The sequence below is a fragment of the Centruroides sculpturatus genome, unplaced genomic scaffold, assembly GCF_000671375.1.
Source record: "Centruroides sculpturatus isolate CEXI.00-Female unplaced genomic scaffold, Cexi_2.0 scaffold128, whole genome shotgun sequence".
Taxonomy (NCBI): Eukaryota; Metazoa; Arthropoda; class Arachnida; order Scorpiones; family Buthidae; genus Centruroides; species Centruroides sculpturatus.
This window is the reverse complement of record NW_019385268.1, coordinates 857,223-871,132: the sequence shown is the minus strand read 5'-3', so window position 1 is coordinate 871,132 and position 13,910 is coordinate 857,223. Positions and strand designations below refer to the sequence as shown.

General features: G+C 34.2%; 1 protein-coding gene across 1 annotated transcript in view; it reads left to right on the top strand.

Annotated features, from left to right (window-relative positions):
• The window catches only part of LOC111636925 (N-acetyltransferase ESCO2-like), a 34,289-nt gene continuing 20,379 nt past the window's right edge, over window positions 1-13,910 (top strand). The window contains exon 1 of the mRNA XM_023382309.1: window positions 1-113. Coding sequence (XP_023238077.1) covers window positions 24-113 — 90 coding nt within the window. The 5' untranslated portion in view covers window positions 1-23. The remainder of the gene's footprint in view (window positions 114-13,910) is intronic.

Sequence of the window (13,910 nt, the reverse complement as noted above, 5' to 3'; positions counted from 1 at the left end):
GGGATCTAGGTGTGACTAGTGAAATGCAAACAAAAATGAATATGACATATATATTGTTTATTTCTACTGAAAATAAAGTTGGTGGTTGTGCAATTGTAGAAAAAATTAGTCAAGTAAGGCTAAATATAATAATTATTTCAGTAATTTTAAATTAATTTTGTTTTCTTGTATAGGTTTAACAATAAATACAATATTATTTAAATCTTTGAAATCTATGTTTTAGTTTTAATGTAAGTTTTACATCAGTTTTAATAAAGGCATAAATTTGTTGCTTAAACACTATGTAGTGTAATAAATTCAAACACTTGGCATTCTTTCATTTTTATTTTTATTTAGTTGATATGCGTTTTAAATTACATGTTTTAGGCGTAACATGTCTCTTCAGCCAACTTGGGATTTTTTACAAACTGGGTTCTATTAGGTGAGTATATAATATGTATATGGCTAACACATTTATTATTGTATATCTTCTTTCTTTCTCTCTTTTTTTTTTTTAATCCAATACAACTAAAGGGTAAGTATACTGCCAGTGCAGAACTCTACATTTATCTATTTTTGACAAGACTATGTCTTGTTTATAAAATCGTACTGTCATTTTATGTTACCAGCATAGAGGTATGAAGGAGTACATGTTGAGAGTTGATATCTGGCACAGAGTATTAGGTGCCCAAATCATTTGCACATAAAAAAAATCTAGACTTGTAGATAGTCGGGGGACTGAGAACTGAGTCAAAATAAAATTCAAAATAGCGACCCTCTTCTACAAACAGACAAAACAGGCACCTCACCCCACCGAAGGCGGGTGGTGAGAGTACCACCTACAGTCACTCTCAGAAGTGAACTCTGACCTTAGGGCTGAACACACAGTTTCTTCTATGTTAAATAAAATTTATAATCTAATTTTGTAAATTTGGGAGTACTTCAAATATGACATTAAAACAGGGTGTCATTACAAGTAAGTTTTTTAACATTATCTAGTATGGTATTTTTGAAACTGTGCCAGTAATTTTTAGTAATTCAAACACAAATTATTTATTGTATTTATTCAGACACTTGGCAAATCTCATCATTAAATTTTATTCAGATCTGAAATACAATAGAATAAATTCTGCCTTTCATGATCATTGCACCCTGAGCGATTGTAAAATTGGTAAAGATAACATACAAATACTCCACAANGCCTTTCATGATCAATGCACCCTGAACGATTGTAAAATTGATAAAGATAACATACAAATACTCCACAAAGAAAAAGAAACATATCATAGAAAGTTCAAAGAAAGCATAGAAATTATCAAAAGTAATAAATGTATAAATAAAAATCTAAGTATTAAAATAAACAAAAACTGGCTCAATATCCTATAAAATTAAAAAATCTTTTAAAAAAATATTTTTATGTAAAAAAGTATTTTAAAAATGTTGCCACAAGGTGGCCTACTTGTCATGTGACTGTGTAGTAGACAGTGGGCAAGCTCAACTGGGGGGGAAAAAGGGGGAGGAAAGGTCAACAAAATATGTTTGTATGGAAGGACTACTTCAATTTTGATGAAAGACGAGTATGTAAATTTTAGTATTGTTGTTAAATTGATTTAAACATGATAGTAAATGTATGAGAAAAATTTTAAAATTATTTAAATTTTATAACAATTCAAAATGAATAACTAGGTATGTAATTTGTAGTATTGTTATCAGAACACATGTATACAAGATAATTAATGTAAAATCTTTAGGTAACATGAAGTTAAATATAAAAAAATTCTTTAGATAATAAGAAGTTGAGTGTTTTAAAGGTTCAAACCATACAATAATTTGAAATTTAATGGATGACAAGTAAAATGAACAAAGGAATTTTATGGTTTTACCTTTCAATAATCTGTAATCTAAAAGGTATATTTTTAAAAAACATAACCTTATATGTTTGTTTATACCATTGTAACTTTTGAACTTTTATTTTAGTTGGCTGAAGAGGGGCAAGGAATGCCTGAAACATGTACAAATGAGATGAACACATATCAACTGAATAAAATTTAATGATGAGATTTGCCAAGTGTCTGAATAAATACGATAAATAATTTGTGTTTGAAATACTATTATCTAGTATAGTAAAATTGTGGGACCAATAAAAATTTGACGTTATAATAGGGTTGTCATTACATCTGATGATGTTATAATCAGGTTAAACTGTATATTGTTTGTGCAAAATTAAAAAAATAATTTTGGACGATACAATAGCCATGATTATTTTTTTCAAAAACAGAAAATTTTCATTATACATTGACGAAAAATCAACCCAGGCCAACATTCAACGGAGAGAAATTTTGAAATTGGATAGGTTAATTTCATCGAAAATGTATCATGGACGACCTCATGGTTGTGGCTGGTGAAGTTTGAACGATCGCGCCCAAAAGCAGTGATAACAAAGATGATTGGAGAATGAGAACGAGACTCGCATTGAGCGTCAAAGTGATTCCGCTTAATAGTGAGTCTTCGAGACGTAGTCTTGTCTCAAATATGGTTTTGCCATTTTACTTGTTATTATTTTAGAATTTATGTTGTTAACATTCTTTCTTATCCTTGTCCAAGAAGCAATATGGTGTTGAATCAAATTTCATTAAGAATTCTGCCATTTTTACCATTTCTTCTTTATATAAAATTTAATATTACCAATAGAGCATAAATGGTTGTATCTTCTTTTGCTTTGCATTATATCGTCATTCTGTTTTTATCCCTTTTTACTATGCAATATTGTACTAATTAACATATTCTTCAATCATGAACTGGCCATCTTACAGCATAAGAATATGTTGATTAGTACAATATTGCATAGTAAAAAGGAATAAAAACAGAACTATGATATAATAACATACAATAATGTGTAAGCCATATACATATTATACTCTCACCTAATAGAACCCAGTTTGTAAAAAGTCCCGAGTTGGCTGAAGAGGGGCATGTTATGCCTGAAATGTGTAATTTAAAACAGGTATGTGGCCGGAGGGTCGGCACCTCTTTGATGCCCTGTCAGGACTGACACCACTGTGATCCGATTAATGTGGAAGCCGAGACGACTGGTTGATTCAGTCATGTGAGTGGCCACGTGTGCAGGCGATCAGATCCAGGATCTAAATTTGGGTTGAGAGACAGCATACCGGAAGTAAAATACTCAGATACGAAAGTTAAAATCGTCAAAGTTTTCCTGTATAAGTGCAAATTTCTGTGCTCAATCAGTACTCTGCCGGATTTCCACTGTGCCTAGAAGAACTTTCTTGATCCAGACCTGTCCAACGATAAAAATCCTCACCCTCAAGATCCTAATCTCAACCTCAATTCGAGAATCTCAAATCAAGAATCATCCCCATCAACGCAGGTATTTCCCGACTCGTGAACAATTGTAAACTCTCTCTCTCTTGCAATTGCTAGCTAGATAGGTTAAGTCGGTATATTGTTTCATGTATTCCTCCTCTTTGTTGAAAATAAACGGGCATTTAGTTGTTAATTAATCCAGGAGTGACTGTGATGACTAAATTTTTTGGCTGTCAAATCCGATATCAGTGTGACATCACTTGGCTAAAAGGTCAACAGATCACAGGAATGCGTCACTTTTGCCGTCAAGAAAGTGTAAGGGGAGATTTTCTCAGGTAGCTGAGAACAACAATTGTTGAGCAAGTATGATGTCATTGACAATTGGTTTTTGTTAAAATTCTCAGTATCACATCATCCAGTCTTTCTAAAATTGGGCTTGTTTTGATTAGCAAGATTGATTTTAATTTTATAACAAAATGATAATTTTGTTATACTGTTGATATAAAATGATTACTCTCTCTCTCTCTCTCTCTCTCTCTCTCAATCTCTCTCTGTTATTGTTACGTGGTCAAAATCAAACCACAATGACACAAGTATCAAAGTAAATATAAATGTTTATTTTTTCAGCCAGTCAAATTTTTGCTGGTCAATACGTTTTTGCTATCTAGCAGTTGTTATGCACCCTAATTATTTTGCACTTTGGCGCGATCAACTCTAACCTGATCTTTAACCATACTTTATTTGTATATGTGGGAGGGGATATTCTTACTGGTATGTGACTTTGTGGAAGATATGGTTTGTAGTAGAGGTTGTGTCTAAGATTCTTGGATTCAGCGATGTCGTTGAGGTTCTGGAGCATGCGAATATCAGAAAAATTGGGAAACAGAAAATTGTGAATATCATGGTGAAGAAGATAACTATAATATTAATAGATGTTTGGAGAACTGTCGATCAAACTGTTCATTGGTTGGACTCTGGTTGCTCTGAGATGTTTTTCTCTATGCAGACTACTCTGACAATAATTTCTTTATTGGTCCGGGTCTTTTTCGGTTGTTATTCGTATTGTTATCCCCTTTTGTCTGGCAGGGTCTTGGAAGCTTAAAACTCTTCCATCAGGGAGTTTTATTGTTTGTCGCTAAGTTTATTTCTAACCCCTGGTCTTTTATTATATCTCTTCCTATTAGTCCATCAAGTGGTTGCATAATTTCATCGTCTACAATGTAACATGGGTAGGAAAATTGCAAGGGTCCGATTTGGAATAGGAAATTGTTTTTATCATACATGTTGATTCAGTGTTCAGTGATGCTTCAGAAGGGTATCTCACTCCAGTTATTTTTCCTTTTGAAGGTGCCTAATTGGTGCGCCAGTGATCTTGACAATAGTGTCATTTTGGGACCTGTATCTTTGGCTAATCGAGTCGCTATGTCAGCAATGAGACAATGTATATAGGCTCCGCATTGTGCGGTCTGAAATTATGATGAGTTTTTGCATTACTGAATCTAGATATTCTGATCCTGGGTGTATTTTTTCTCTCTTGTCTAAAATCGCCTCTAAAATTTCTGTTGACTCTCCTCTCATATTGCTTTATCTGGGTTTGTGATTGAGTCATCTGGATTCTTCAGTTAATTCTTGAGTCGCCTAAATTGTGTCTTGCCTCATATCGTCTTGGTCTGTGTCGAGAATTGTATGTTTGATTTCACATGCCACCTATTATGTTTCTTGGGTCATCAAATGGGTCCCTATATCTGTTTCTAGCATTGTTGCCTCTTTGCATGGGGAATTTGATTTAACTTTTCTGACGTCGTAGTTCATGTAATTGCTCTTGTATTTGCCTGATTGTTTGGTCTATAGTTCTATTGGTATAGCTTTGTCTTCGTTGATCTTGATATTCTGGAGAATGCCAAAATGGTGGTGATCTATGTCTAGGGTTGCCTCGACTACATTCCTGGGCTGCTAGTTGCTTTAATTACTCCTGAATTTTTGCTAAAGTCTTCTTTAATTGATTATGATCTGTAGCATTATGTTCCTCTTTCTTGTCGCTAGGGTTATTTATAGTTCTTACTATCGCTCGTAATTTTGCCGTTAGTTGGTCTATAGTTTCATCACTAATTGGTGCTCACACTGCCTTATCGAAAGTATCAGGTTACCGCGACATTATCTGTTGCTTGATGCAATTATTTAGTCTGCTAAGAAATTACACCAGCAATCGTTCGTCTCTTTCCTTTTGCTGACACTGTTTAATAATCTTCCTTTTTTGGGTATCACCACTAGTTTGTTCTACAATCATTTCCGTTATTAGGTTTATAATCGTACCGCATAAGTTTGTACATCCTCATCGTGTGCTTGAACACAAGCATGAAATTTTTGCAGGTGTAAGGAAGTGAGTTCCCTCTCAAATCTCTTGATCATGAGTCTCTTAAATTCATTGTATGTCTCTACCTCCTTCATCTTTGCATCCTTCCATGCAAATTCCTGGGCTATACGTGGGGTGACCCAAAAAACCAGATTTTTTGTATAAAAACTTTATTTATTAATGTTTTTACAAAATTCCTTCAGTAACCTTCAAAATACTCTCCATTAGATGTGATGCACTTGTAAAGTCTTTTTCATCGCTGTTTGAAGCGTCTCTGGAACTCTTCAACTTTGATATCGTCCGGTGCCCTTAGAGAAGCTGTTTTTACCGTCTCCACATCATCAAATTGCTCCCCTTTTAGATTTTTCTTCATTCTCGGAAACAGAAAAAAGTTGCACAGGGCTAGGTCTGGTGAATATGGAGGATGAGGAACAACAGGCCATCCCCAAGAGGCCAAATAGTGGGTCACACATAAGGCCATGTGTGTGGAGGCATTGTCGTGATGAAGGAACCAGTCACCTGATCACCAAAGTTCCGGGCGTTCCTTCACACCTCCTCTCTCAGACGTCTTAAAACTTCCAAATAAAAGTGCTGGTTAACAGTCTGGCCAGGGGAAACAAATTCCCGATGCACAATTCCACGAACGTCAAAAAAGACAATGATCGTCGTCTTCACATTTAACCTCACTTGTCTTGCTTTTTTTGGTCTGGGAGAGTTGGGAGTCTTCCACTGGATTGATGCTTGCTTAGTTTCTAGCAGGGCTGTGGAGTCGGAGTCGTGGAGTTTTGATGTTTTAGCCGGAGTTGGAGTCGGATGGTAAGGAAGAGTCGGAGTTGGAGTCGGTAGATTTTTACGTGACTTCCACAGCCCTGGCAGGGCTGTTGAGTCGGAGTTGTGGAGTTTTGGTGTTTTAGTCGGAGTCAGATGATAAAGAAAAGTTGGAGTCGGTAGATTTTTACGCGACTCCACAGCCCTGGTTTCTAGGTCATACCCGTAACACCAACTCTCATCACCTGTAATGACTTTGGTCAAAAAGTTTGGATCACTTTCAATTTCTTTTTTTAAGTTTCAGCTCAAATTCAATCAAATGTTTTTTTGATCCTGTGTGAGAAGGTAAGGAACAAATTTAGCAGAAACACATCTCATTTGCAACTGCTCAGTCAAAATCTGCTGGCACAAGCTCCAACTCAGGCCTGTCTCTTCTGAAATTTGGTTGATAGTGAAACGCCAATCTTTGTTGAGTTTTTGGCAGATTTTTTCAATGCTTTCATCGTTTTGAGATGTTGAAGGACGCCCAGAACGAGCATGTCTTCAACACTCATCTTACCACATTTAAAGCGCCTAAACCACTGAAAAACTTGTGTGCAGCTCATAGCATCCTCCTTAAAAGCCTGTTGCAACATTTGGTAAGCTTCCATTGCCGATTTTTCAAGCAGGAAACAAAATTTCAAACACACTCTTTGTTCTTTTAAATCTGCCATAACGACTTCACAGGCGGAACAAAATAACATTAAGAGAAACACAACACTACACTTAAATGTAAGCCTACAAACTGACACCGTCTGCACAGCTGTTTTGTGAAGGTCTCTACTAACATCATCTAGTGGGAGAACTCTCTACTACGTCTACGAATGGCAGCACACTCTCAGTTTGGTTTTTTATTGTTTTTTGTTTTTTTTTTTTTTTGTCCACCTCATACCCATTAATTTTAGTTTTGCAACCCCTAAGTACTGCGCCTTGGCTCAATTGGTTAGTTTTGCTATTTCATCAAGTGATTCAAAAAAATCAGTGACCTTAAGGCCATCAGCATCTCCTGAAAAGGAGGGTATTAAGGGAATCATGCCCCTAAGTCTGCCTAACGCAGCACTTTCCTCTGTTGCTCCACAAACACATCTTTCTCTATCCTCCATCCTAATTCGATTTGATTTTGATTAGTTCTAAAATTTAGATCCTGCTTGACACCAGTGTGATCGGAGGGTCAGCACTTCGATGCCCTGTTAGGACTGACACCACTGTGTCCTGATTGACACAGAAGCCAAGAGGGTGGGTTGGTTCGGGTGATCGGATCTGGGATCTAAATTTGGGTTGAGAGACAGCGTACCAGAAGTAAAATACTCAGATACGAAAGTTAACAACTAAATACCCATTTATTTTCAACAAAGAGGAGGAATACATGAAACAATATATTGACTTAACCTATCTAGTTAGCAATCACAAGAGAGAGAGTTTACAATTGTTCATGAGTTGGAAAATACCTGTGTTAATGGGGATGATTCTTGATTTGAGATTCTCAAATTGAGGTTGAGATTAGGATCTTTAGGGTGAGGATTTTGATCGTTGGACCAGTCTGGATCAAGAAAGTTCTTCTAGGCATAGTGGAAAGTAACGTGAAAATCCGGCAGAGTACTGATTGAGCACAGAAATTTGCACTAACACAGGAAAAATTTTGACGACTTTAATCCAAGAGTGACTGGTGATGACTGACTTTTTTAGTCGTCAAATTCAATATCAGTGTGATATCGCCCGGCTAAAAGGTCAACAGATCACAGAAATGTGTCACTTTTGCCATTGAGAAAGTGTAAGGGGAGATTTTCTCAGGTAGCTGAGGACAACAATTGTTGAGCAAGTATGACATCATCGACGATTGATTTCTGATAAAATTCGGAGTATCACACGTATGAACTATATTAGAATAAAAATGAAAGAATGCTAAGTATTCAAATTTATTACACTACATAGTGTTTAAGCAACAAATAAGAATTAAGACACAGTTTCAGATTATCAAAAGCATAAATGTTTTTTTAATAAAATTTGAAATTCAAGGAATGTTAAATTAAATAACACTATATATATAATGGCTTAAAAATTTGATATATGTACTGATGTTTGTTCTTGCTTGCTCTTAGTATGTAAATTATTGTTTTTTACCCAACACAGTTTATTTATTATTTTTAACATTGTGGGTCAATTTTGACTCACCAAAATATCCACTTAGCTGTAAAAATCAAAAATCAGTTTATTTTAACTAAGTTTTTTTTTCAAGTTTTAACTAACTTGATAGCCATTTTATCTTGAAACATGATACAGTGTTGTTCCATTATTTTTCTGAGGCGTTTCAAAAACAATAAAAATGACACATTAATTAAAAATGAGTTTTCACTGTTTGAGTTTGTCTAGCAAAACAAATTGTATAAATCACTACTTAGCAACAACTCATTTGCAGATGTTGAAATCACAGGTCAGAACAAGTAGATCTCAATCCTTCTTTTTATTCAATATGGTATAACATTGTCAAAGCAGTAGCCAATCAAAAATGTTTTCTTTTCAAAAGTTATAGTGGTATCAATAAGTATCTTTTTCAATTAGTAAGGAAATATTCATTTTATAAGGTTGTTCTTTAGGAAAATTTAAAAAGTAATATATAGGTGTAAATGTCGAAGTAGTAAAACCCGACAGCTTATTCCAATCTAAAATCATTATATAGTACCATCGTTCTTTTGTGCATTAATGATAATTCATGGTGAAGTTATTTTAGCTATTTATTAAACAATATATTGAAAGTTTATCATTGCATAATTGCTAACAAAGCAAATTGTTTCCTATCTTTTAAAGTAAAGTATACTTTTCTATCATTGCATCTAATTGGTTATGTATATAATTAGTCTTATGTATTATTGGAAGGAATACATATGATAGAAAGTGGCTAGTATCTCAGTTTTACTATCCTGTATTGGACAATTACAATGGAGAAAATTGTACAGTGAGAACTCACTTTAAGAACTAATCACTTCTTAGAGTGCAACAAAATTTATTTATGCTCATATAAGACTTGAGTTTTATACTGTTTGAAAACAAAAAATGTAATAATGGAAAAATTAAATAATTCTGTTTTGACTTAATTTCTCTCATATAAGTTTTACACTATCTGAAAATGATACTAGAAAATTTGTAGCAATTGATTACTTTTATAGAAAATTTCACCGAGGTCGTTTGTTTTTTCTCTCTCCATCTTATGGGCACTACAAAGGTCTTTTTTCCATATCTGTTATGGGTTTGGCCAGGCCCTTGGTGGGAGCCATATGGTAAAGGGCAGGACTATCTGTGAAAAATTTCTGGAGGGTTGTTTGCCTGAATTTGGTTCCAGGTTCCCTGAGAGGTAGGCTAATGTCTTAACTTCCTTAGCCATCTGGGAATCACCATGAAAGTTTTCACCACTTATTTATTTCATTACAGTAGACCCCCCTATAATGCTTAGATACGTTCCACGCTAACCGAAAATTACGTTGTAGGAACGATTAAATACATGAGCCAATCTCAGCCCGATAGGTGGGAACTTTACGGACTAAGGCTGTTCGAAAGGTTTTCTTCTATAAAATTAACCGATTCTAGACTAATTCGACTCAACATTTCCAAAACACGTATAATTTTTTGGGAGTAATCCGTATAAACTATGCTATAAACAAAAAATTATAGGATTACTTACCGAGTGTGTACCGTTCGACTACGCCCGTTGTTCAAAGCTTGTCTTCGTCGCGGAACAGCACACGAAACGGCGGCCGCGATATCTGATAAATAATTTATCGCAGAAAGATAACTTGACCTTTGGAGACATCATTAATATAAATAATTTTTATGGCCGTTGAATAAGAAGTGTTTCTTTCACAAGAAATGTATAAAATTAGTGCTGTATTAGACTTACGGTACCTAATTTACATACTGTGCAGACGATAATAAACTCAACTTACTAGCCTAAAATCTCCGTAGCGTGTTGCCAGGCGGCAGAAAGCATATATAAAATTATAATAAAGTTACAATAAATTAAGTTAATATATAATTATATATACAGTACCTAATTTATATATAATTTATATATTATACTAAACAGACGATAGCAAACTCAATTTAGCCGCTCCGTAGCGTGGCGCAGGGTCGGAGGTAAGTATTAGTTCAGCTGCTCATCAACTATTGGTCCAGACTCTATCAATCTTGTCGCGAAACGATGTTATAGGAGGTACGTTATACGAAAGTTTCTACAATTTTTTCGCTACGTTATAGGAACGTACGTTATAGGGGGGTCGACTGTATTACTACACTGCCATATTCAACTGGTATTCATATCCAAATGTTACAGTGCTTGCCTTTTGGAGTTTTACTTCTATTTGCTTCTACATACATATCTGTGAGAGTGTATTTTCAGCATTTTTTTACATCAAAATATAGATAAGACAGACCGACTGCTGAGGATAACATACAATTGACTTGAACAGCTGAAAATTTTGGAAGCTGGTTGCCCAGGCATAATTATCACATTGAATATTAGGCTAGAATTCTGAAAAATTTAGTTTTAATATGTTTTTTTTACCTATTTCTTTTTATGCCAATACAGCAAAAGGTCACAAATTCAGCAAATTTTTCGTAGAAAAATAATTTATCAGAAAACATGCACCTGCCATTCAATGCGCTGCTCCACGACGAAAACAAGCTTAAGCAATGGTGCACTTAAGGAAAACGGTGCACACTCGATAAGTAATCCTATAATTTTTTGTTTATAGCATAGTTTATATGGATTATTCCCAAAAAATTATGCATGTTTTGGAAATGTTGTCAAATTACTCTAGAATTGATTTTTTTTTTTATGGAAGAAAATCTTTCAAACAGCCGTAATCCCATAAACTGCATACGTGCCGGGCTGTGATTGGCTCATGTATTTAAGGACTTGCAGAACACAAATTTTATAAAAAGCGGAACGTATCTACCGTGTTATAGAGGGATCGACTGTAATTTGGTTAATATCACGATGAATGATATTCCTATTTTTGAATTCTCGTATAAAGCTAGAAAAATATACTACACTCTTACTAATCTGACTATTCCTTGTACAGAAGGTGCCAGATTAGTGAGTGTATAGGATACATAGTATGTACAGACCTAAAGGCAATGATTGGTGTTATTTGTCATTCTTTGGTATTGGTTTGTTTTGGTGGCAGGCAGGTAAATAATAAAGCATACTGACACATAATACTGTACTCAGAAATGAAATCCAAGTAAACAGAAAAATAGGATGTGTGATGTGGCTAACATTTTTATTGAAGTGCATATTCAGTTACACAGAGAGTATGCCAAATGATTGAGAAGCTGGATAAACAAGAATGTACTTCATTCGAAAATATGAACGAATGATTGTATAAGTTGAAAAATAAAACTATTTCAAAATGATTCTTATACTTTTTCATACTTACCTTCTTCAAAAAGCTTGTTATAATGAGCAAAAAAATTTTTTTTATTTGCACAATATGTATGTTCAACAAAGCAAGAAAGTCTAAATATAGTAAATTAAAAATCTTTTTTTTTATACAATATTTAAAAGTGAATATTTAATATTAGAAAATGCCTTGACTCAAAAATTTTAAGGTTTGACTCTTAATTTTGGAATAAGAGAGCCAATGTGTCTCCCAGATTTTGTAGCCAAGAACATTCTCTGTATACAGTTATTTAACATTCCTTGAGTTCAAGGCCTTCATCTTAATTTTTGATGTCAACACTTCTAGGTTCCTTTACCTTATATAGGCAATGAAATATTAAAAATTAATCTTAACAGGTTTTTCTATTTTATAAATAAACTCTTGTGATTATTAACTTCAATTTAATTTAAAACAATAATTTCACAGAAAATTCAGGCATTATTGATGGTCTGTTTTAATAGTAAATAGAACTGAATTATTTTACAGGGTAAAATAATAATTTATATATGATAGTGTCAGTTGTGCCATGGGAACCATATAACCAAAAACTTCAATAATGTAATGTCTGCAAATTATTAAATATACTGATGAGGATGAATTCGTTTGTATAATATTAGTCTAAATTACACACATTGTTGAACATAATGACTTTTAAATTATACAACAAAACACTTAAAACTTAATTTAAAATTGCATTTTATTTAAAACAAATGTACAGTTACAATTAAATGATCAAATACCTGATGCTGAGAAATGTTTATTAAAACAAACATTAACATTTTGACCCAATATGATAGGCCATCTTTATATGCAACCGAAATTTGAAAGTATCTTAATATTTAAACAACAGAATGTTCAAACACTTTTACATTTAAATTTAAAACAAAATTACATAATTTTGTTTTAAATTTACATAATTACTAAAAACTACCTCAAAGATAGGGCTGCTACTCTTGTTTACAATACTACCAGCATCACTCAAAATATATACAGAGGATGTCCTCAGAGTTTATGCTCAGGCCCAGAGATGTGGAACATCATATACAACAGCTTGCTTGACTTGAACAATAGCAATCAGCACATCCCCTATACAATCCAAGGGTATGCTAATGACACCTTGATTATTCTCCAACAAAAACAACAAAATGCTTCAGGCAGAAGCAAATCAGATACTTGATACTATTTACAGGTGGAGCAACGAGACTTCCCTCCTCTACAGTGCTCCTTTTTGGGGCAGTGTTATTGACAACGCAGGGATTTGAAAGTTACTCAATAAAGCCCAATGGCTTTCTCTTCTTCGGCTGACCAGAGCTTATAGGACAGTGCCTACAGCTACTCTTCAGGTGTTCACTGGTCTTAAACCATTACATCTGAAAGTAAAAGAAATCATGTGGCAATGGCATATCTGGAACAACTTAGATTTCAATAAGCCTGGAGACCTGTCGAAATATACTCAAATTGGACACCTACCAAATCTAAATGTTGATTTCATGAAACAGATATGTCAAGGTCTTTCTTGTGCACAGATTCCAATCCAATTACATCCCAGTCATCACAGTAGCATCCCACAACTCAACGAAAATGAGGAACCAAAACCCTCATTGCAAACTTTCACAGACGGGTCTAAAAACAGCACAAAGCTTGGGGCTGCCTTCATCATATATGGTAAAGACCCTACTCAGCCAATTTATAGTGACAAATTCCATCTTGTGGAGTATTGTACTATCACACAAGCCAAACTACTAGCCATTAACCAAGCAATTAAATACATTAAAAATCAAAAGATCAACAGTCAACATATCTGTATATTATTCGATAGCCAAACTACCTTAAAAAGGATCCATAATCAAGACTGTTTTCAGTTAAGAATTATTAATCAAGATATAAATGATAACAGTAATAATCATTATGTACTAACCTGAGTCAAAGGACATAATGGACTAAAAGGAAATGAGGAAGCCGATCACTTTGCAAAACAAGCTGCAAACTNTATATATCAGGTGGGCAAGCAA